The 25894-nt window shown below is 39.3% G+C and overlaps 2 protein-coding genes across 2 annotated transcripts; both read right to left on the bottom strand.

The window, feature by feature from the left end:
* Positions 1-17248: 17248 nt before the first annotated feature.
* On the bottom strand, positions 17249-18144 carry LOC115673949 (ABC transporter G family member 40-like). The gene is made up of 4 exons (XM_056320186.1): positions 18047-18144; positions 17656-17972; positions 17387-17547; positions 17249-17295 (listed from the first exon to the last, which is right to left on the bottom strand). The coding sequence occupies exons 2-4, from the start codon at positions 17946-17948 to the stop codon at positions 17249-17251; spliced, it is 501 nt and encodes a 166-aa protein (XP_056176161.1). The 5' UTR covers positions 17949-17972; positions 18047-18144.
* A 5508-nt stretch (positions 18145-23652) lies between these two features.
* Positions 23653-24318, bottom strand: LOC115674076 (uncharacterized). Its single transcript, XM_056319911.1, has 2 exons — positions 24159-24318; positions 23653-23954 (listed from the first exon to the last, which is right to left on the bottom strand). Exons 1-2 carry the CDS (start codon positions 24280-24282, stop codon positions 23653-23655), a joined length of 426 nt encoding a protein of 141 aa, XP_056175886.1. The 5' UTR covers positions 24283-24318.
* Between the last annotated feature and the right edge of the window lie 1576 nt (positions 24319-25894).

The raw sequence follows: 25894 nt of genomic DNA, 5'->3' as shown, positions 1-25894 counted from the left end.
AAGACGCGGCTCTGGAAGGGCGAGGACCGGGGGCGAAGGTGACTAATGGCATTGGGGGAGCAATGGAGAAGCTCTCTGAAGGGATGATTTTGATGATAATAAAGCTACATATATAATTCCCAACGCGTTCGCCTAATTAGATGCCAGGAAACATAAAATACAAGTGCGGTAGACGTAGGTCATAAGCGTCGGGTTATGGAAAGTCAAGGTGTAATTATGCATGGAAAAGAAGACTCCCCCACTAGGAAACTTCATAATCAAGTTTAAGAACTTTCGTTTAACCTATACCGAGAAAAGAATTTTCGAGATTAAGGAATCTGACGAGTCATTGATCTTATTTGGAAAGAAACATGAATTTGCGGATATCGATGTCACGGAATCAGCAACCAATACAAAGAATAAGGTAAAAGTACACCACAAGTGCCATAACTTGTATACGGCGATCACTTTGGTGCCATAACTTTTTTTCGGATCACTTTGGTGCCAAGTCGGAGCAAAAGAGATCACTTTAGTGCCAATTTGGCCGGAAATCCGATGTGGCATTTTTTATTAATTTTTTACGCCGACGTGGCTCGCCGGAGGCTGAGTCAGCGTGTACAGTCAGCATTTTTAATTTTAAATAATTTTTTTTAGCGTGTACAGTCAGCATTTTTAATTTTAAATATTTTTTTCCTTTTTTTTTCTTTTCTTCTTTCCAGATCCGGCAAGGGCGACCCTTGCCCGCGTCGGGCGAGGGAAGTCCTCGCCGGCATCGGGCGAGGGTCGCCCTCGCCTGAGTCGGGCATTGGGCGAGGGAAGCCCTCGCCTGAGCGGGCGAGGGTCGTCCTCGCCTGAGTCGGGCGTGGGCGACCCTCACCCGACGCCGGCGAGGGTCGCCCTCGCCAGATCCGGCGAGGGCAACCCTCGCCGGAGTTGGGCGAGGGCAGCCCTCGCCTGGGTCGGCGAGGGCCGGCCTCGCCTCGCCGGCCATGGGCAAGGCCGCCCTCGCCCAGCCCTTCCCGGGCTTCGCCGGTGGCCGTCCGGCCACCGGCAACCGGCCGGAGAGGGGAGAAAAGAAAAGAAAAAGGAAAGAAGAAAAAAAAAATGAAAAAAAATATTTAAAATTTAAAATGCTGACTGTATACGCTAAAAAAAATTATTTAAAATTAAAAATGCTGACTGTACACGCTGACTTAGCCTCCGGCGAGCCACGTCGGCGTAAAAAATTAATAAAAAATGCCACGTCGGATTTCCGGCCAAATTGGCACTAAAGTGATCTCTTTTGCTCCGACTTGGCACCAAAGTGATCCGAAAAAAAGTTATGGCACCAAAGTGATCGCCGTACACAAGTTATGGTACTTGTAGTGTACTTTTGCCCAAAGAATAAGTTCTGCATGGAAAGTTGTCTCTGGTGTTTGGCGATCGATCTAATGAAGAAGTGTCGTCATATTCATCGTACCTACGAATGAGAAGTCAAAGGTTCGCAACCACTAAAATTGATTGAAGCCACATGTGGAAGAATCAAACTGATTGGGACTGAGGGGGAAAGTGATGTTAATGAAAGAGAGGCAGCAATGACTGCTCTTGTGAAGAATTTGTAACTCGTGATCTATGCAGTTCAGCCTTCAAAGATTATAAGACTGCTAGTGTTGAAAGAGAGGACTAGGCATGGACTAGACGTCGTGGCGTGTATATCTCTCCAACGTTCTTTTGTTTACCTTATTCGGCTAATCCCGTCGCTTATAGCAAACAATGACGTGAGATTCTGTCATAAAAATCACCTAAATACTTCATCGAAACAACTGACAACATTGTTTGTTGTCTACACATTTTTAAAGAAGTTTATGTTTTCTTGTTGGTGTGCAATTAAGAGTTGTACCAAGATGAACAAGCAAGTTGAGAACCGTAGTCGAAGGGGAGTTGGTCCATCGATTGAAATAGATACAACGAAGGATGAGGATGCGTGCAGAGATCCCCGATTTAGATACCTTCATCATGTCCATCCATGTCCGACCTATATTCGGTAGATTGATCAATCGGCTCACCCCTTGCCACGGTTTGCGTTTCTCCGAAGCTGAAATTCCACTCTTCTATTTGTTTTTCCTAAAACATGGCGTTGTTGTAGTGTTAGATGACTCTTGCTATGTTCAAAGTTGATAGCAGATGTGCGTTAATCCACTTGTTTATGTATATGTCGGTGGGATGTCCTTATATGTTCGTTTCTTTGTTATAAAGATGTCTCTTATACGTGTGATACACGTGCAATATCAATTGCCTTCACAATTTTGCAGCTAGGCAGAAGATCCACGTGCATAATTGAAGGGCAGATTCAGATTATAAAGCAACATAGAAATAGATGCCTAGGGACTGATCTAGAGTTAGGGGGACAAATTATACTAATGGTCATTCGGCGTATTTAGATTGTCATAGCATATGGTATAGTTTAGTGAATGATCTGTTTTTTTTTTATAATTCTATAATGATAACGGTTTTTAACATTCATTATCATTAAAATACTCCTTATAACAAGCGTAAGTTAAAATTTCCTGCCGCCGATAATGTATGTTATTAGAAGAGTTACAAGCCCTTACTATTAATTCAGAAAGCTAGTAGAACGATGCTGCCGCCAATTAGTTCGCTCATTTGCAGTCGTTTTGGACATCAAAATTCATATTTTATGTGTGTTTCGAGGCACTTTTCTTTTTGTTTTATCTCAAGTTCGTACATTATTTTACGCTTTTATTTAGGGCTGCACTATTTTCACTTTCTAAATGGTTAAATCAACCCCCATTTACACTGAAAAGAAAAAGCTGTCCTCAATCTTTCAATTGCAGTTTGAAGTAATGGCCCACTCCTTTTTTCTATTTTTTCTTTCTCTTTTTAGGATAGTTACCATAATTAAGTATTTCGCATGCTTTTTTTTTACTATATTAAAGAAAAGTGTATTCCCAATATTCCTATAATGTTGTACATGCTCCATGTAAATTATCTCGCTATTAATAAGAAAAAAAGATATTCTTTGATGTGGTATAGAAAGACAACTTATCTATTTTTTGTCCCTCTCATCTCAAAAGCTAGCTCACTTTCTTGGTGAACTTTTTATTAATTTAGTTAGTCAAAAATATATATCAAGTCTCTTTATATACGAAATCAAAGAATTTAACTTTTAGCTTATTGTTTTGGCGATATATTTTTATACAAAGCATGTAACACGTTAGAGGAATGTCTAGGAGTACACTAAAAACATTAGGGATAATGACACAAATAGTCCCTAAATTTTGATTTAATGTGCAATTTGGTCCCTGAACTTTTAATTTGTTCAATGTAGTCCCTGAACTTTAACATAATGTTCAATTTAATCCCTGAACTTTTAATTTGTTCAATGTGGTCCCTGCACTTTTAATATGTGTTCAATTTAGTCCCTGAACTATATGAAAATGTTCAATATAGTCCCTGCACTTGAATTAACGGAAGGACTATATTGAACATTTTCAAATAGTTCAAGGACTAAATTGAACACATATTAAAAGTTCAGGGACCACATTGAACAAATCAAAAGTTCAGGGACCAAATTGAACATTAGGTTAAAGTTCAGGGACTACATTGAACAAATTAAAAGTTCAGGGACCAAATTGCACATTAGGTCAAAGTTTATGGACTATTTGTGTCATTTTCCCAAAACATTATGCACAATGTGGTATCTTGATATTTTTTCGTAAACAGTTCGTAGATAATATTAATTTTTGTCAATCCAAAATAATGATATTTCATTAGCTTTTTCATAAAAAATTTCTTACTTTATGCAATGCTTTTATTTAATTAAATTTCATCTACTTAACAGTTTATCCATAAATTTGATTGACATTGCTAGGAAGTTCTCTTTTGGACAAAACAAATTTTTACAGAAGTAATATCTAACAATAAAAAAAACCATAGTGCCTTTATTATACATGGAAAATCTACAATAAACAAAAACTAAACATATTCTTAATTATGGTAAGTAGATTCTACATAGATGTAGAAAAACAAAAAAAAAGGAAAATTGGAAAAATCAGCGTTGCAACATCAATTAATTTGCACCGACCAAAGTTATGCGGACATTAGATTTTTGGCACTAATCATGTGGACATTAGATTTTTGTCAGATATAAACCATCAGATCAGCTTCAATTTGTTGGAACTGCAAATTAAGAGACTTGATTGGGGAAGTGCTATAATTTTAAGGACTCACTTATAACAGCAGCAAGAAGTTCGAAGATCGCATTAAAAAAGTTAGTGTAATTCAGTGACAAAATGTCGACCATTTGAATTAAATATGGTCACATGTGGATTATTGATTTGATGCACATCAGGCCAACCATTGTTAAAGAGGAATCTCTAGTAGTATAATACTTGTACTTTTTTGTGAGATACACGTATCTACCGAGTTTCAAAAACACTTCCATCCGTTGGATGGTTACTCAATTATGTGGAAACATACTCATTCAATTAGAGTGCACCAAATTAAACTTGGATATGAATTATTCGATTATGAATTTATCTCATATGTTTTTTCTTTCGTCAATTAATGATGTACAATCAGAAATTGCTCCGCTCCCAATCAAGTCGAATAAGGAAATTATCAAAAAAAAAATTCCTAAATAGATTGGATCGCTTGGTGGTGATCCGTCACTATGAATCAGATTTGTTTTTTGTTTCTGTTGAGGAGTTAACGAAGGGGACGTCTTGAGTTTCTTCCTGTTTGGGTTTTAGTTCTGAATTGGTAAAGAAAAATCTGAATTTTCTTGAGGGTTTAAGATGATTTTTCACTTTCGTTTTCAAAGTTCGGAAAAGGGTCTTGTTTTTCCGGATTTTTCTCTCAATCAGATGCTTGAAGAAGAAAAGGGGATTTTGATTTTGAAGGTTTGCTACTGGTTCATCTGATTGAAAATTGTAAACTATCAGCGGAAAGCAATTGGGAACATCTAAAGTTCTTTTTCAAAGATGCTGCGAATTTTCTTTCATTGTGGATTGTTAGTGATAGTGTGCATATGATGTTCAAGCTTTTCTTGTCCTCCTACTTTAAACTCAAGAGCGTTTGTTCTTTTGCAATTACGCAATGCATCCATGGATTCTGAATGGAGGCGAGACGAGCTCATTGAGATGCTATATTATTGCCAAATCGAGACATCGAGGCCAGACCGAAAAAATCGAACCAAACAACCCGGCATTTTCTCGGTTTTTGCTCTCGCGAAAAAACCCGTGAAACCGAGATTCCCTTTCTTGTCGCCACAATAATCACAGAAGGTCTAGGGTTTAATGTCCTAGGAGAACCTTGCTCAGCTCAGTCTGATAGTACGAGTATTTGGAGAATAGAGTGGACGTAATGCGTTAAGTATCTTGCCTGGGGAGTACGTTCACAGGAATGAAACTCGAAGGAATTGATGAGGGCCCGCACAAGCAGTGGAGCATGTGGTTTAATTCGATGCAAAGCGAAGAACTTTACCAGGGCTTGACATGCCGCAAATCCTCTTGAAAGAGAGGTGTGCCTTTGGGAACGCGTACACACGTGGCGCATGGCTGTCGTCAGCTCTTGCAGTGAGATGTTGGGCTAAGTCCCACAACGACCAAGACCATGTAGAGCACTCCTCCAAGTCGAAGGAGAGCAAAGATGGAGCTTTGGAGAAAAGCAAGAAAAGTTGTAGGAAGCGCGATGTGGATGGGTATGTAAACAGCGAGGACCGAAGAGCAAAAAGTTCAGAAATGGTGAAGAAGAGAGAACAGCTCTGGAAGAGACCACAAGAGAGTAAATAAATACCATATCAACGTACAACATGGGCAGGACGTGTGCTTATACGGTAGTTCCTTTGTCATGAATAACAAACAATAAATTTGCCGAAAATCCCACATCGGAAGATTGTGTGTACCACCAACACTTTATATTCAGCCTATACGGGATTAGAGAATCGCCGAGCTCAATAACGAGGGCCTGTAACCCAAGTGGGGGCATTAAAGATGGCTCGGGAGAGAGTTGGCTTCCTGAGGAGGAGCGAGCCTTCGGACTCGGCGCGAGTTGGCGATCATGCCGCGGAATGATTTGCCGTCCTGTCTTGCAAGAGCAGGGCTCACGCTCGGCCTGAACTTGGAGTGGGGGACAGCTAGGCGAACACTGTCCTGGCCTACCTGTCCTTCAAGACAAGCGTGCTCGATCCACAACGCTCCGGCTGCACTTCTCCTGAACGACAGGAAGGCCAGGACAACTATCCTGCCCTTCAGGACAAGTGAGGGCCGGATCCGCTCCCCAACCTCCACCTTTTTGACGACCCCCTGAAGGATCAGGGAGAGCTGCATTACACTCTCAATGAAACTTGTTCTTTGCTTGATCAGCCTTTTATGTGTAAATAATCCCAATACATCATTGAAAATGTTGCTTGACTTAAGAAATTTTGTTATTCTTTTCGCCACGCTCCCGACCGAGTCGGATATGTGGCTATTGCTACTGGTCATACACGTAAGACGAACTCGTACAATTGATTTCGCATTTTTTTTAGCTAAGCTTAAGATCATTGCGCATAATTGAAGGGTGGGTTCATATACAAATAGATGTTTGGGGAAGGATAATGTTCTAAATTTCATTTGCAAGACTGAATTCAGAACAGTTATGGGTATAATATCCTAAAGTTAGCCACTAATGATATGTCGAGCATGTGTCAAAAATTATTTGTATTATGACAATTTGTATGTGATGAGGATTAAGTTCGATTTTCCTAGGACCTAGCTAACGTCCTAAAATTTGAAAAAGACGATGTGTCGAGGACGAGTCCGGATTTATTGAAATTATGACAATAAGAGGATAATAAGGTGATTGATATGATAATTTGATAAGGATTAACTGGACTTTTGTCAAACCTGATCAATTGATTCCGAATCTTTAAAAAGCATCCCGAAGGCCCCAAACTATTAGCAAAATTGCATAAAGGCCTTAAACTGTGAGAAACATTGCAATTTGATCTTTTGAAAGACTAAATTGAAAATGCTACTTTGTTATACACAGTTGTGGTGCCGAACAGGATGTCTATTAAGGCTTTCTTTGGGTGATGAGGGGAAATTATCTTAAATCATAGGGGTACTTGGAAAGCAAGTTTATCGGATAAACTAACCTCTTAAACTCAAAGGATCTCAATCCTTTTGGTATCAATAGTGATCAGTAGGATCATTCCATATGGAGATTTTGTTCTCCATATCATCTTTCAATTGTTATTTTCGTATACCTAGGAGATCAAGTGCGTTTCACTCATCCTAGTTTTCTTCATACATATAATTAGGAGGTACATTTTTTTTTTTGGTCGGAAACAACTTTATTGAATTGAAAAAGCTTAAACAGCAAAGCCCATATCCAGGGCATCAAGACAAACCAAATCCCAAAAGGATTGGGGGGATGGACTATCCAATTGGGAGATAGACTATGTAATCTATAAGCCTTACAAATCCAATTAGCCACTTGGTTAGATTCCCTTGAGCAATGGACCAGAAAGAAGTTCTTAAATCAGCCCACAATCTCACGGGCCTTCAAGATAAGAGCACTGATTTTCCTCGGGAGTTGATATGAGCAGTTGACTGAGGTAACCAAAGCGCTAAACGGTCATATACAAGTACAACCACATCGTTCTTCTTGGCTTCGAGGGGATCTTATTAGATGATAAATACCCTTTTGTATATGTATCATCTAATAAGATAGTGGAACTTTTTATTATGTAGTTATAACCCAGTGAAGTGGAAATATTCTTATTGGGCCAATTTGTCATATCTCAAAATTATTAAATAAATCATTGTTACTATTATATACCAATCACGGACGTCTCTCTTTCGGTATTTAAAATCTGTCCTTTCCGTGTGATAAATCAGGAGCACAATTGCATCGGGCCTTTGACCTATGCAATAGTTTTGATCCATACAAGTTTGTGCGCATTTAGGCAGTGAGATTAGAAAAATGACCTCCAATCATTAACCAGAGTTCTCCTAACGCCTCAATAAACTGTGCTAATATTGAGGGGTTATATTTCAAATCCTTTGTGATCCATGGACATGATTGTGAAGCTAATCTCCTAGATCTAATCACATTATTCAATACTTGGTCATAAGTTGTATTAAAGACATGTCTTGTGTTAAAAAATCGAGACACAACTCGCCGGAAAACAAGATGAATTCGTCAAAATCTACATTGTAGCATATATATATATATATATATATATATATATATATATATATATATATATATCTCCTACGTGCTTTTGTTTACCTTATTCATCTAATCTCATTGCTTATAGCAAACAAAGGCGTCAAATTCTGTCATAAGAATCGCCTAAATAGTTCATCGAAACAACTAACAACATTGTTTGTTGTCCTTCATAACAAGTTTTCTTGTTCGTGTGCAATTAAGAGTACCCCAAGATGATGAACAAGAAAGTGGAGAACCGTGGTCAAAGGGGAATCGGTCCATCGATCGAAATAGATATAAAGTTAGGTATCGAGCGATTGGACTATCGATAGGATATTAAAGGCAATTGGGCTCATTGATGATTGTGAGTATCGGCGACCAAATATCGACATACGATGACTATTAAGTTGACGATTGATGCTTAGCTAAGTATTAAAGGAGAAAATCGAAATGAAGACGTCGATTGAGGAGTTATCGGCAGTTCTTAGAGAAGATTGGCGTGTAATCACGAAAAGCAATTGTGGAGCCTAAAGTTAAGCCCAACGATAAGTGAAGATTTGTAACCGCTTATAGATAAGATGAATATACAGTTATAAAGAGTGATCATGGAGTCGAAAATCACCGATATGCGGATTTAGCTTCTAATTTGAATATTAACTGCTCGGAAGCAATTTCATTGTGTAATAATCTGTATAAACTGTGTTGAATTGTTGTAAGCCCCGATCATCTACACAAACAACTTATCTTTCAATTTATCAATTTAACTTTCCAGTACATGTACTTACTTTCCCTTAGTAATTAGCACTAGTTCTTGTTGTCATTACGCTTAACAGTCCCTATCCGAATTGCTACGAAATCCGATTCAAATGAAAAATCAAAGATCCAACCTTTGATGAAAGGTATTTCGTCGCATGGAACCATTCTTGGCGAAACAAACTGCCAGTGTTGAAAGAGTGGACTAGGAGTGGATGGCCAAACCTCTCTACATGCTTCACTCATCTTCTCTTATCTTATTCTCTAAATGGCATCACTTCATGTATTCCAAACCATCATGGTTTATCTATTTAGTTCAGTATTATTCTTCAATTAGTTTGCAAAAATTCACTAAAATCTTATTGTCTGTCCGCCAATTCACCCCTGCCCTCTTGGTTTTCCTGCTAGGATTTCGTTGGTATTAATTATGTTCGTCAGCCCGTACCAAATACGATGTAATTATAATCGTGTTAAGTAATTTAGCAAGATAGAGTCCAACTTATTTAGTTCCAAATTTGGCCCCCGTGATGTGAAATTTTCAAGTTGGTGCTTTTTTGGGAATTAGACCTTTAATTATAATCGTGTTAAATAATTTAGCAAGATAGAGAGTCTATCTTATCTTGACGTATCCATACAGGCGAAGGACCAATATAAAATTGATCTTGTATTTCCTTTTTTGGGTTGAATAAAAATAATTAAAGCCAATTAGCATTCTCCACTGCCAAAGATTAGCATCAAAGGGATAATGTTTTAAAATTTTGCTGTAAATACCGAATTCAGAACAGTGCAGGATCCATATGAATCATGACAAAAAGTGAATGATCACGAGGTTGAATGTGATAAGGATTAAGTTCGATGTTGTAGGACCTAGATAATGTCCTCAAATTTGCACATAGTGATGACTCGAGGACAAGTCCGGATTTATTCAAATTATGACTATGAGTGGATAATAATAATTGCATGAAGGCCCAAAGGCACCAAACTTTTAACATAATTGCATAAAGGCCCTAAAATGTGAGAAATGTTGCAATTCGATCTTTTGAATGACTGATTTTTTTTTGGTCGAGAACCAAGCATTTCATTCATTAACATTGTAAGAATAACATAGATTATGGATTTCAAAACATAAGAGATCGCATGGAGGTAAATGTGGTGTTAACAGACAATTTTGCGAAATGGCCTTCATTCTTTGGGCTTTGGCAATTCGGTTTGTGGCCTGGTTGGACTCCCGTGGGCAGTGGGCCAGGAATGATTGAATTGAAAATGATACTTTATTATGTACAATGGCCGTGTCTGACAAGAGGAAAATGCATGAAACACGAGTGGATCTTATAGCCCAATCTAGTTGACAAATAATGATCGAGCCTAAAGGGGGGATTTCAGTGCACTCCAGCCTCGGGCAGGATTTGCTGTCGCCCAAGCTGGGGCCGCCAGTTTTTGCGGTGGTCACGACTCACGACCACCGTGGATGAGTTCCCGCCTTTGTTCATAACCACCATGGATGCGGGGGCAGGGCTGGCGGCACGTTTTTATTTTAGGGCACGAGCATAAAGATTCGGTTATTCAGAGCTCACCCTGTAAAATTCATAAACCAGTTAAGTTCAAGCAGGTGGCCTTAACCCAGAAGAGTTCCCACCTATTTAATCATTGGGATTTGAACGAATGATCTCCAGTTCTTGAACTAAAAATCTTCTGACGCCCCAAACTAATTGCGCCAACTTTGAATTGATTATATTTCAAATCCTTTATGATCCATTAACATGATTAAATAGCTTATCATAAATGGTATTAAAGAGGTGTCTTGTGTTAAAGTTAGTATTTCACGCACAAATCGTTCCCCTAATTGGCAGCGTATCCAGTGTAGGCCTGTCACTGTCGCTATGAATTGGATTTGTTTTCCTTGCGGAGTTTAGGGGAGGGCGCGACTTGAGCTTCTTCCTTTTTGGGTTTTGGTTCTGAATTGGTAAGAAAAATCTGTATTTTTCTTGGGGCGTTTCGGATGATTTTTTACTATCGTATTCGAAATTCGGAAAAGGGTCTTGTGTTTCCGAATTTGTGAGAAGTTTTTGATTTTTTTTCTTGATCAGAGATGCCTAATAAAGAAAAGGGGATTTTGATTTTCAAGATTTAAAGCCCTTTCAATTCTTGTAGCAGGGCGTAGTCCCTACCGGTTCATCTGATCCGGAAATGTAAATATCGGCGGACTTATAGTGACTATAGAGCAACCAGGAACATCTAAAATTCTCTGTCAAAAGTTGCTGCGAATTTTCTTTCATTGTGAATTGTAAACGATAGTGAGCACCGATGTTCAATCTTTTCTTGTCCTCCTACTTTAACTTCGAGGCTGAATGGAGGCGAGACAAGCTCATTGAGATGCTATATTATTGCCAATCTGAGAGATTGAGGCCCAACCGAATAATCAAACAGAATCACCTGGTAGTTTCTTGGTTTTCGCTCTCGGGAAAAAAACTTCGAAACCGAGTTCCCCCTTTCTTGTCACCATCATCATCGCGGAAGGCCTAGGCTTCAATCTCCGCGCGGAGAACCTTGCTCAGCTCAGTCTTGTGAGTGGACTTGGACCAGGACGAGTATCTGGAGAAGACGGTGGAGAACCAAGACCATGTGGAGAACTCCTCCAAGTCGAAGGAGAGCAAGGATGGAGCTTCGGGGGACTAGCAAGAAGAGCCACAGGAAGCTCGGTGACGAGGACGTAGGACGGCAAGGACCGAAAGAGGAACAGCAAGGAAGTGAGACCGAGAGCGGGGAAGGACACAGATGAACAGAGCCAAAAGGAGATAACACGGGATGATTGTATATATGGGGCAGTATGTCCTCTTACATGTTAATCCCACATCGGAAGAATGTCTGTACCATTAACACTTTATGTATGGTCTGCACGGGTGCCATCAGGGTGGCGCCGAGCTCAGTTGCGAGGGCTTGTGACCCATGCGGGGGCATTAAAGATGGTCTAAGGAGAGGGACTTGGGGGCAGAAAGAAGGAGCAAGCCTCTGTTAGTCAGATGTAGGCCTGAGTTTCAGGATATTGGACCCACCCCGGGACCGATTTCCCATCCTGTCTTGCAAGAGCAGGAGGCTCACGCCGGATCCGAACCTCGGGTAAATGAGCTCCCACCCTATTCCCGACACCCACCTTTTGTTTTTTGCTTAATCAAGTCTTTAACATATACATTTAGTAAATACATCATTGAAAATGTTGCTTGAATTAAGAAACATTTGTTTTTTTCACCGCGCTCCCGACTGGGTCGGATATGTGGCGATTGCTGCTGGTCATGTACGCGTATGATTGGTTTCACATTTCTCTTTTTAGCTGGGCAGAAGATCAATGCGCATGATCGAAAGGCGGATTCATATAATAAAGCAATGTACAAATGGATGTTTAGGGAAGGATCTAGACTTGGGGACTTAGGAGGGCGAAGTGTACTGCTGGCCATTCGCAATATGTAGATTGTAAGAGCAGATGGTAACCGATCCATTCTTCATAAAGTTATTGGCGAACTTCACGGGGGGCGGTACTTGTAGCCCCAGCTGAGGCATCATGTCCCAAAATGGTGCAGCATTGTATGTCTATCAAATAGCAAAGGCGCGACGCAGGAAATAGGTTCGTACACTCCTTTGCTAGTTCCAGAAGATATTTGCAAAAATCTATCTATAGATTTCACGCTTGGTTTACTGCGTACTCAGTGTGGTTCTGATTCTCCTTTACTGGTGGTGGACTACTTCTCCAAGATGGCGCCTTTCTTTCCATGTAAGAAAACATTTGGTTAGTTGCATATTGCGAGGCCGTTCTCCTTTGAAGTTGTGGGATTGCACGGTACTCGGAAAACCATTAATTGTCAATCAAGATACCAGCTTTCTCAGCTGTTTTTGGAAGAGTTTGTGGTATTTGTTTGGTTCGTCCCTAAATTACAGCAACACAGCTCATCCACATATAGACGGTCAGGCCAAAGACGTTAATTATATTTCGGGAAACCTAATCCCCTGTATTTGTGGGGAGAGACCGAAGCAGTGTGATTTCACGTTGGCTGAGGTGGAGTTTGTGTATGACAGTACAGTTCATTCAGCTGCGAAGTCGCCTTCTGTGTTGTGCATACGAAGATTGTGAGGGCATGCGAGGGAGCGCAAAAGTCTGGTCCACCAGCAACTTAGAAATAGCCAGGTACAAAATTTGTAGAGCCAATGTACAAACGTAATGATGACTGAGTATGAAATTTTTGCGTGGAAATCACTGGCTGGAGGGCTGTACCTTCTCTTGGTTCGAAAGAGGGTACTGGCTGGAGGGCTGTGCCTTCTCTAGTTAATATCTGTTTCAATTAATTCTTTCCTTGGTACCACCAATATCCTTTTAGTTGATTGTTTGTCTGCAGCTCTGCTCTGCAGTTTTGAGCTCGAGGTAAATGACTGGCCTTCACCCAAAGAATAGTTGCTTGGCAGTGTAGGGTTCCCGATATAGATTCTTGAAGAAGAAAGGATTGTTTGACTGCTTCTTGAAAAGTTAGAAGATGAGCGAACTGATAGTTCTACTGTGACTAAAAGTTCTCACGCTGTTCTCTGTCCTATTTTATTACAATGAGTTAACTGATAGCCTTACTGTGAATTAGTTTTGCCCTTTTGCTTGTACTAATTTGCACTCCATTCAGCAAAAGAGAGAGACGAAATTTTCGAATGCGGAAGGCTAACTTCATTGGATGTGTGCTAGCAGTTCGCACAAGGAAGAACCGGATGCTGATACTTAAAGCTTTCGGGATGCTGCATATGCAGATGGATTGATGAACTTTCGTCAGCATGGCCTTTAGGGTAAAGCTTGTTGAGCATTTCTCGTACTTAAATGTGCGGAACACATTCTCTTTTCTTTTCATGCGTATATTAAGAGCACAATTGTTTGCATTTACTTAATGTTTGTACCAACACATACTTAACCTCCATATTGTAAACTTGGATGGAGAAAATCGATTAACCCCACTTATCTCTTTGAAGACAGAATTTTAATCTGACGATGGCTTATTTCTTTGTACGACCGAGGGAAATTGTCATTGGGCTCGTTATCTTTTTCCCCTTATATCATAATTTGTTTTCATGGTGACCATTGCCTGAAACTCCACTGTTTTCTATTTTGACAGTTCTTCATTGTTTTCCTAGAATCTTATATTCTAAGTCAAAGCCCTTATGTATAATAACCAATCCTAAAATTGCAAATGCTCCACCAGTTCCTTTATTACGCTAAGTGGCGAAGAAGCGATGAGGTAGGTAATTGAAGAATTTTATGACGTAAAAACTTCCTTCTTTTCCAAATTAATTTGTCTGACTAGCTGAGTATATTGAAGGTTGGTGCTGATGTTATGGATGCAGTAGTTCCTTGGACCAGAAATCTCTGCATTCAACTTGTCCAAGTTCACTTGCCAACAGACGCTGACCATGTCAATGAATCCGCCGAAAATGGTGATAAACATATATGTGGCTGGAGTGTAGTTGACATAGGAACAGGCAATGGTTTGCTTCTTCAGGAGCTTGCTAAGCTGGGGTAAGCATTCAGGACAAGGAGTTTGCCTAAATTATTAACACCAGGTCCTTGATGCAGACTTAACTTTCACTTCCTCCATTCAGGATTTCTGACCCTTTTATTCATTAGCTTTGGCGCAATAATTGATTTTCGAAAGTATGGTTGGTGATTGCAATGTTGACTACCGATAATTTATAAGACTGAAATAGAGTAGGCACTATCATCAAAGCAGAGAGTTTGAGTAATCCTTCATCGCATGGATGGACTCACCATTACGATTCTATCTTTCTCGTTCTCTGTTTTTCATATCTTATTATGTTGCAGCATATATTAGCCTGAAGAGTCTTTTGAATGGCTTGATCCACTCCTCTAGGCATGTGCTTGGGCTTCCATGATCTATGCCAAGCTTTTTCCCCAGAAACCATTGATCTGTAGCCTCCTCATCCTCCGCAATTCGCTTGTATTTCTTTTATTCTCTCTCTTGTGTCTTATCTTGAGTTGTTTTTTTATGTCGTTTGGTTGTAGTTGAAACAGGATCAGCAATACATGGCTCAGCCTTTTGACTTGCTGATGCAGTGAAGCACACTGCGCAATTGCAAAACTTTCAATGGCAGTTTCTCTGCGAGGATGGACATTTATTACAGAGGCACTTGATCAGCAGTGCAGTCATATCTGGAAAAATCAGCACTGCAAATGACAATCAATATGCACCGATTAAGTTACAGCTACATTAATTCTAGATACAATGACGCAATGGCACTAATTATGTTGACATTAGATTTTCGTCCGTTGTAAACCATCACTACAGCTTCAATTTGTTGGAATTGCAAATTGAGGGACATGATTGGCGAAATTCTATAATTTTAAGGACTTAACTCAGCTTTCGGAGATTATACGACTGCTAGTCTCAAAAGAGAGGACTGGGCGTGGACTAGATGTCGTAGCATGTATATATTCAATGTCCTCTTGCTTACCTTATTAAGCTAATCCCATTGCTCGCGGCAAACAAAGACATGAAATTCCATCATAAGAATCGCCTAAATACTTCATCAAAACAACCAACAACGTTGTTTGTTCTCTACATATTTTGATAAAAGTCAAGTTTCCTTGTTCGTGTGCAATTAAGAGTACCCAAGATGAACAAGAAACAGAAGAACCGTGGCCAAAGAAGAGGTGGTCCATCGCTTGAAATAGAAACAACGATGGACGACGATGCATGCAGAGATCCCCGATTTAGATGCCTTAATCGTCTTCGCTCACATCCGACCTATATTCAACAGATTAAACAGCCGATCATAAAATGGTACTAAAGACATGCCTTGTGTCGAAATCGAAGAATACCATGGCGGGATCAGATTATCTCAATCATATCCGCCAGTATCCAACACGCCTGGCCACAGTCTGCGTTTCTCCGGAAAAGAATATCCACTCCCGTAATTGTTTTCCCTAAAACATGGCTTTGCTGTAGCGTCAGATGGCTCTTGCGGTGTTCAAAATAAATAGCGGATACATGTGGTCTGACTTATTTCTGGAAACCTATTTAGATTTGCCAAAAGTCCCACATCGGAAGGATGTGCATGCTACCGACGCTATATATGAGTCTACACATAGGTCTCAGGGCCGCCGAGCTCGGTAACGTGGGCTTGTCACCCGAGTGGGGGCATTAAGTTGGCTTGGTAGGGTGACGACATCGGAGCTAGCAATCCCTTGGGCATTTTGGTCTAGGGCGTGTGGGAGTGGGGATTTGTAGGGATTAAAGGTATTTGTCCATACATGATTCGGTGGACAATCTGGTGAACCTTAATCTAGGCCTCCCTTGTCTTGCAAGAGCAGGGGCCCACTCATGAGGAACACACACACACACTTGTGCCAGCTTGGTCCTCTCCCCGACCTCCTCCTTTTGTTACTGCCCGTGCTTAAAAACCTTGATCTACTTTTTTTTCTTTAATTTTACTGTATATTCTGCCTGAAAATTTTTAACTCGAGTTGTAAGATGGTTAGGGTTAACACTATGAAAAATTCCAAACAGGTACATCCGTGACAAATTTACCATCTATTAAATTGGATTAATACAACAAAAAATCACAAACTATTAAACCCGTGACAAACGGAGGGGTAAAACCTCAAACTAATATACCTGTGATAAATTTACTTTCCATTAGTTTCCGTTAGATTTTACTAATTTTTTTACCACAAAAATCCCTATGTAAAAAATTTACCCTCCATTAAATTAGATTAATACTATGAAAAATCATAAACTATTAAACCCGTGACAAACGGAGAGGTAAAACCCCAAACTGGTATATCCATCAATTGCCACGCATAATCAAACTCAGCAATTTGACGGTAAAATTTAATAGAAATTGACGGCAGGTAAATTTGTCACAGGTGTACCAGTTTGGGGTTTTTTATGATAAAAAATTTAGTTGGAAATAAATTTATCACAGATGTATCAATTAGAGATTTTTTTTGTGGTATTAACCCAGATGATTATCATCAATAGAATATATGTTAGTGGACAACTTCATGGGGGCGGACTGACCGATCAGTTGGGTCAAGATAAAAACCATTGCAACGGTACTTGGAGCAGTATTTCTGGCCTCAGTCGAAGCGTGATGTTGCAGAATAGTGCAGCATCGTTTTGTTTGTCAAATAGCAAAGTGGCAGATGCAGAATACAGGTTTGTGCATTCCTTCGCTGGTTCCGGAAGATACTTGGGAGTTGCATCTATGGATTTCGTGCTCGGTTTACCGCATAGTCAACGTGGTCCCGACTTTGTTTTTGCAGTGGTGGACCGGTACATTAAGGGGGATACCCAATAACCCCAAATCCACCATTCTTTATATTCTCTGCCATTCATATAGAGAAGGGAAATTAGCACTCCTTTTGACGACAGAAGGCCTAGGGAAAAAAAACTTTTGAATTCTATGTACACTATACCTCTTGAAAGAACAACACCACCTAATGTAAAGAGAATGAGCAGAGAAAATGTCCCGAATGTATTGGCAACAATCAAGTTTCTACCCACTGCCCCAATTGTCCGAAATAATGCCGATGCCATCTGCTGGACAAGCACAAGCAAAAGGTACTGCCTGAACAACCTGAAAACACGACACAGACACTTCATACATCGAAACAGTAAAAAATTTACAAACGCAAGGATGGATTTGCCGTCCTTCAACAGTGAAATTAACCCCTTTCTTTCTTACCTCCCAACATATGGATCAAATCCAATGACATAGTAGGTGATGAACACCCAAACTGCAACCTCCACGAAGGTGATAGGGATCTTTATAATCCAAATTGGAAGAGCATATACCCATGCCGGGTAAAAGAGGAGATCTCTTTGCTTGTAGAAAACTGGGAGCTTGGCAATTGTCATGGAAATCTCCACCATTCCATTGAACATGATCATAGTGAGAGTGAAGAACAATGCGCCAATATAAATCCCTCCATCGGCTGTGGTATCCCGAGGCATCTTAGTCCGAAAGAAGAGGGTCATTGTAATAAATGCGATAACCACGAGCTGATAAATGAGTTGCATCGTGTTAGTACATTAGCTAGTTCAAGTTGGAAATGAGAATTGAAGTCAGCATTTACCTGAAAAATCTTGAAAATGTAAACGAAGGAGTTTCTCCATATAAGCAAGTATTCTCTTGAAGCACAAGCTCGAAGCAAATCCTTTACTCCAATGCCATATTTTCGGTAAGATTGCGCATTTCATTCCATGTAAGAAAACATTTTATGGGTCTCATTTTGTGAGGCTGTTCTTCTCTGAAGTAGTGAAATCGCACAGTATTTCGAAAACCATTACTTCCAACCGTGATACAAGGTTTCTCAGCTGTTTTTTGTTCGATCCTTAACTACAGCAGCACAACTCATCCATAGACAGATGGTTAGACCGAAGCTGTTAAACGGATTCTGGGAAACTTAATATTTGTGGGGAGAGGCTATTGAGCAGAGACTAGAAGGGGCTAACGCTAAGTACAAGCTTGATAAGGATCATCATAGTCAAAGAAAGTACCTGTTAAAGGTGACAACGTGATGATTTCTACGGGAAAGAGTGGTTTCTGATGGGTTAGTATGGCAAGCTGCAATCGAAGAAATAAGGAACGTCCAAGATCAAGAAGCAAATTAACATGACGCCTGTGTCGCTAATCTTCCAGCTTTGATGAGTATCTCTGTCCTTGCTGATGGCTATCAGTATGTTTTGATGATGAGCCATTATACTTGAGATCCTCCAAATAACTTGAGGATGAGTTTTCCCCAAGTGGAGAGGATTGACGTTAATGCTGTTACTAATGATTTTCTAGAGCATTCAAATGGATACAATCTAACAAGTGGGTCCTAAGACAAAAATTCGCATAGCTCATGGAGAAACCATCATTACTTTTGATCAATAAAGAGTTGTGCAGCCCATAATATCGGTTTAGAAAGCACATAACACTATACTGCGGATGAATTGGGTTGCCCATTTGTAGTCGTTTCGGACCTCAAAGTACATCGTTTATGTGTTTTTCGAGGCGCTTTTCTATTTTTACGTCATTTTTGTGCATAACTTCAGGGTTTTGTTTATTTATCCTAATTCTTTACTGCTTAAGATTATTTTCGGATTTTCTAGTGTCAATAACGATTAAGAGGGTATCTATTTGATCTTTTCTATATATCAGATAGCTTTCTTCCTATTTCATAGAATACAGAAAAATTGATCTCTTTCTATAGTTAGGCGCTCGAGCTTGTGCGCTTGGGTGCGTGTTTGTGGATCGTTGAATTCGTGCTTATCTGTCCTTGCCGCATTGCGTGCATCTTAAAATAATATATTTTTGTTTATATCCTTATCTTACTTTATTTTATATATTTTAAATGTTAAGATACTACGTGATTTGTGTCAATTTTTAGTAGTTATCATTTAGAATTTAAGATTTAGTAGGTCAGATTTCTAATTATTTCATCTATTTCCAATTTTAGATTTAGAATTTGATTAGGGCTTTTGTTAGATATGAATAGATATTGTGCTTACTCGTAATTTAGCTTATTCTCTGATGAATTAATGAAAAATTGGGAGATTTCTCTGTTATACTCATGTTTGCAAGTTGTCACTCGAGAATGACCCATTTCTGCTGCATCAATAACCCAAAAATACCTATTTGGTCTTTAGAAACCTATTTACCAGGTCATCGCAGCACAAATTATTAAATTTTTCATCGGTAAATTAGATATTGATTGATGACAAGCTCCCTTTCAGTATTATTTCCAATCTTATAGATTCATGGAAAAGATGGTAAGGGTAATCTCACAGATCTAGTCACGTTAATAGCTTCTTACAATTCGGACCAAGGACATGTCTTGTATTCAAATATTCGATTCAAGACATGGAGGGACTCTCGAGGTTGTCGCATATCTCCAACGTGCTTTTTTTTTTATCGCTTTTTCAGCTATTACCATTGGAGCAAACAAAACGTACGTGTGATCTTCCGTCGTGAGTGGCATAATTATGTCGTGATTATGTCTTCAGGAGAAGGGTACAAAGATTGTTGGCTCTCTCAAGAAGGTATCTCGTGGTGTGAATCGCCATAAGTTTATGTACCAACTTAGAATATATACTGTTGAATTTTAAAAATATATGTCAAATATAATTGGTGACACGTTGTAAATTTTTAGAATGTAACTAGATAGGTTAGTGTTTTGCCAAAAAATGATGAAATATACTTAAAAAATATGGATGGATCAATATAAATCAACAGAGGTTGCGGAGGGTTCTTTGTTGTTTTCTGACAGGAAAGTAAATGGCAAGAAATTTAAAAGTATAGAAACCGAAGACAATCATATCTACTCATGTAAATTGCAAGAAAGTAAAGATAACGATAAATTTGCATAAGAACGCTAACTTCTGTAATTGATTTGAGGGGGCTTATAATGAATACACTTGGGGAAGTATAACCCTCTACCAACGGTTACTTGGGGTTATTGAATTTAAAAGAACATATAACTTCCTAATCCTTTATTGTCGCGACCTAACCTCCTGCGGTGCACCACCTAGGGGTTCGGCTAATGGATTATTAAGTCTAGACCTAACTCGGACTCTCCCAAGCCTATATCAATTCGCGACTTAAGATTTAAGTTTTTAACATGCAAATCATTTCAATTAGGAGTCACCACTAATCTATTTTTTGGTGGGTCAATTGGAAACCCAAGTAAAGTATCGGGAGAATTACTTTACTCCTACGAACAAGAGATTATGGATTCGGGAACTTGGTTACACTAGATTACTCTAATGCCCTTCGGTACCTTTTCTCTTTTATTTCAAAAAAATATTTCCAGGTAGCTTGGATTGATTTTAAACCTATCCACTAAAATGCAAGGTGATCATGCGGATGCACATCCAATAATATAACACTCAATAATGCAAAGCAATAAATAAATTGCAAGTAGGGACTTACCTGAAAGCAACGAAAGCATATGTAATGTTAGTTAGAAAATCACATTGACAACTCTAATATGATTTCTAATTAACACACAAATTCACTCAAATCTTTTTTAGGGTTTTCTCTGATTTAACGAAAACTAAACTTTGTGCAATGCATTATACGTCTAATATGACATGCGACGTACGATTTATTTAAATGTCCCACTTCTAACAAAAATTAAATGCACTATCTCTAATATGGCACGCAAATGAACCTAGACGTGAGATTTCTAATGACGAGAATTAATTAATATGCAACTACTCTAATATGACATGCACGTGGTATTTTTTCATATTTTTTTAATTTAAATTCGGAATAAATAATTAACCTAATTTAAACATGTACTAATAATATCTAAGAAAAGAATCTAATCTATTTTAAGAAAATATTCAAAATTTATCCTAAACATGCAATTTCCTAATCATTTTTGTATTTGTTTTTGGAAAGACAATCAATTCAATTCAAACAAAAGACGGAAAGAAATAGCAATGAAATGAACACGACACCCAATCATAAGAAATATTATCCGTATCCATTTAAATTTAGAAACAATAGATTGACGGATCATATCTCGGGCATGAGGATCGGATTGGCCAATCTTCCACACAATCGCGAATCATATCTCAGGCGGGAGATCGGATTGACGATTTTCCGTACGATCGCGAGTCATATTTCGGACATGAAATCGGATTATCGATCATATGTACGTTGTGAAATTAGGAAATAATTCCTAATTTAAAGGCTATTTGGGAACTTAATGGATACGATAATATCATTCAAAAATTCATATAAGATTGACATATTTTAAACAAGAAAACAATATACTCGAAAATCAAATTAGATGAGATTTTTACTTACTTCGAATATTTGCTTTTCAAGTTTGGACCGGCGGACGGTGGTTCGCGACCAAGGATAGCCGCTAGCTTGGCTACTTGGTGTGGATGGTTCACGGTAGCGACACAGCAAGGATGTCACGACTCACTGCACATCAAGAATTCGGTGGGGCTCGCTAAAAAATCTGCAAGATAGAAAGAACTTCTCCGTTGTGAAAGGGAGGAGCTAGACCAAAAGGAAGCCGCCGTAGTGCAGGGATCTTTGACAATGGGGCTCCTGGACTCAACGCAAACAGCAGGGACGCTGCAGGCTGAAGGTTGCAGGAGCTCGGCGTTGCTTGCGGTACGGAACAGCTCGTCGAAAGTGATCCCGAACTTGGAAACAGCGATGAGGTCAGGACAGGAGCGGCAGCAGCGGCTATGGTCGTTGGGATTGCAACAGCTCGGGCTAGAACGAAAGCAGTGAGCAGCGTCGCGGTGCAGATGGCAACAGCACCGTCACAGGCGAAGAGCAGCGAGCAGGGCACGAGTGGCTCGAGTTGCAGGTTGAAGCTCCAAGCGAAACACCAAGGAAGGAGACGACAGCTTCCTCTCTCTTTTATTCTTAATGATATCTCTCTGTGTTTTGTCTTTTTTCTTTTCTTTTGTCTCTTGTCAGACCAAAAAGAGAGTCCCCCGTAAATGAAGACAATTCTCTCTCTCTCTCTCTATATTGTGGCCAGTGTGTTATGAATTGTGTGGCCCCCTCCCCCTTTTCTTGTATTGCCGCGTCTTTTACAGTGTCAGGACATAAAATTTTGGACAAGGAAAAGAAATATATCCTTTGATTTCCCCTCAATCAACTGAGATTGATTTTTATTTCCTCTCCTTTTTTCTATACTGCCAACATCACGTGAATATTACAAGAGAATCATGCAACCGCTCTACCAATTCTTTCCCCGTAAGTGGTGGTCAATTTCCCTCTTGCACATTCCATAATCTTGACCGAATTTTCCAAAATCCATGGACGCACATATACCCCAAAGATTATTGCCAATTATTCATTATGTGACCGAATCTTGGCAAATAATATAAAAACTATAATTTGGTCGCCTAAAGGGTAATGTGGGCTTGACCAAGTTTTCGTTCATACGGACTTAAAGACCATCCACTCCAGTCCATTCACCGCCAGTCCAGTGCAAATGCGATTATATGGACCTAATTACTTATTCAAATGCTCATAATCTATATGCAATTTAACTAATTTTTTGTCTAGAGACTGAGATCGATCCCTAATTTTTTATGCAACGAACGACTGACTGGGTTGTCAAAATTTAGATATCAACATATATGATTACAAGAATTTACTCCGCAATCTCCAACTATTAAACAACACTTATCTATAAGAAGTTATACCCACCCAACATTTATGTTCCAGCGTCAATTCATCATTACTGCCTTCAAGTTCCAACACTTAGTAAAATCGGCAATGGTTGTCGATGACCTCATTATGAAGGTTCTCATCGATAACTGATGTTTAGGGTCGATGATGTTTTTGATCTTTTCAAGTTGCCAATTGTTCTCACCAAACTGTTTATCAACTCAGTTTGTCATTTGTCGATAATAAATAAAAAATTGATCATTTTTTGGTGTCAACAGTTAGTAACTAATTGTATGTGCTAATGTAAATCTAATACGGTTATTATAAATATCCTAAAAACAACTACATGGATATCAAGTTTAGCACCAATGAAACTGTGAACACTGAGAAATTGCTAGGAATGATAACGTCATGAATCCTTTAAGCTCAACCTACTCTTTTTGAGTCAAACTATACGGAACTACAGAGAGAGAGAGAGAGAGAGAGAGAGAGAGAGAGAGAGAGAGAGAGAGAGAGAGAGAGAGAGAGAGAGAGAGAGAGAGAGATTTACAGGAAATGGTCATGAAGTTGACTCAAATGAATCAATATGGAAGCTAAACAAAGGAAGAATGCACAAGCAGCGTTTGTTAGGCCAATATTTCTGCAAACTAGAAGTACGAGTTCAAAGAACTCCGACCTGTCCGTGTCTTTTCTCCGCTTGGATATGGAATAGCATCCAGAAGTGGCGTAGTTCCATCCGAGCTCGCTTCTGCAACACCTCTCCAATCTCTCCTTCGTCTTTGCTTCACCAATCCTCTTTCTCAAGACGCTCAAATTCGCATCGACTAGATTACTTGATGATGATCTCCCTGGATCCATACCAAGACATCATCACGTATAAGCATTATTAGGCGCACACATGTGCTATTTCTAACGTGACCCACAAGAAGAAAACAACAGAAACTTTTGTGGGGAACGAAGACTACATGATGAATACCATGGAAAGTTATTCGAATTTCTACTACAGCAATATGTAGCACAGAGAATGTTAAAGGGCCAAATCTAGGGTAAACCTTTATCTTCTGCTTCTCTGAAACTCTGAGCTCTAACAGGTGGAGGCTCCGAGACACCGCGCTGAAGAGATGGTGCGACTAAGGCCCGAAAACAAGGAAGACGAAGGGCCATTTGCTTTTGCATAGAAGAATAATTGGCATTCACACAGTTTTATAGCTAAATGAAACTATCAAAAGCAGCCTTTAGAGATGTTGGATTTGTCACACGGCATAGTGAATAACACAGATTGGTTTCGCTTTGATTGGGTCAAGGTAGAGCCTGTACATTCAGACAATTTAGAAGGTCTCAGGATGGTTCGACTTTTGCAAGCCATTATTATTGTTATTGTTATTATTATTATTATGCAAAGCCTTGTCTCTAGCGAATAGAAGAGGTCGTGCTTGAATAAAGAATAGCAAGATGACTTAGAAATGACGTGATGATGCTAGGTGTCTAGTGCATAGTCGATTTTAATTGCATAGAATAAGCACGTCGCCGTTGGAGTCACGTATTTGGACAAAGAAAGGTCCTGGCAAACAACTTAGCTGTCAGCCATGAATTTTTTTGTGTTTGTAGAAATAAAAAAAACAGGATGTTCTCTTTTGACCTAAAATAAAGTACGATGTCTTCGAAATCGTTGCAATAGAATTAGTTTGACGGTGGAATAGCCCCCAAATAAAGACTTTTGTCTCGTAAGATTCATACGATGATATACGAGTATTTTCTTGTGAGAGATGAAAATGCTACATTTTCTTATCTCTTCAACCGTGAATGATAATTTATCTTATGATGAAGGAAATGTTTTCTTCGAAAATCATTTTCAAAGAAAATGGTCATTTTTCGCTAATTATTAATATATCTCTATATGTAAAGGAAATAATTTTCAAAAGCTTGGTCATAACTTAATGAAAAAGAATTCCTGTGGGTTGGTCTCTTTATTAAGAACTTTACAAGTTTTTTGTGAAGTTATATACCAAATTTGAAGAGAGAGAGAGAGAGAGAGAGAGAGAGAGAGAGAGAGAGAGAGAGAGAGAGAGAGAGAGAGCTTTTTAGAAGAGTTGCACTAGTCCACAGCCTTGCCAGACTAACACCAAACTCAACTCTAATTAGGAAAACACTTTCCTCTATTTTTGTAGGGGAAGTCAATTTATGCCTTTTATTCTGCAGAGTTGTGATTGGCGGAAAATGTTTGCAGGTCGGCCATCCAAGCGAGCCCCTAGGAAAGGGTGCGGGGGTTAAGCTGTCCCTTTGAAGCATGCACAGTTGAACTGGATCCTCTCCCCAACCTCCAACAGTTGTTACTAGTGAAGGACCAAAGAGAACTGCAGTATTGTCCATGCTTGAAAATCGTGAGGAGAGTTACGAGGCCCACAGTACTGACTCGAAAGATCGCAGCACTATGCCACGACTGGATTGGGTTGCCCATTTGCAGTCATTTTGGACCCAAAAGCTCTAGTTTCAGGGTGTTTCGGGGCAGTTTTCTATATGTATATCATTTTTTTTCCGCGTTATATTAGACAATTATTTATTATTCTGAATTTTTTACTGCTTAAGGTTATTTTCGGGATGTTCGGTGTCACCTAGGGTTAGCAGGGCATTAGACAACTGTCTTCGTGTTTTACAGAATACAGAAAAAGAGATTCTTCTCTGTAGTTAGTCGCCTGAGGGTGTGCACCTAGTACGTGTTTGTAAATTGTTGAATCCGTGTTTATATATAGCTTGCTGCACTGCTTATACTTCTAGAGATTATAATATT

Source organism: Syzygium oleosum, unplaced genomic scaffold (genome assembly GCF_021117445.2).
Source record: "Syzygium oleosum isolate NSW1041296 unplaced genomic scaffold, Sole_v2.1 Sole_v2.19, whole genome shotgun sequence".
Classification (NCBI taxonomy): domain Eukaryota; kingdom Viridiplantae; phylum Streptophyta; class Magnoliopsida; order Myrtales; family Myrtaceae; genus Syzygium; species Syzygium oleosum.
The sequence above is the reverse complement of the archived record's forward strand: the minus strand, read 5'-3'. Positions and strand labels throughout refer to the sequence as shown.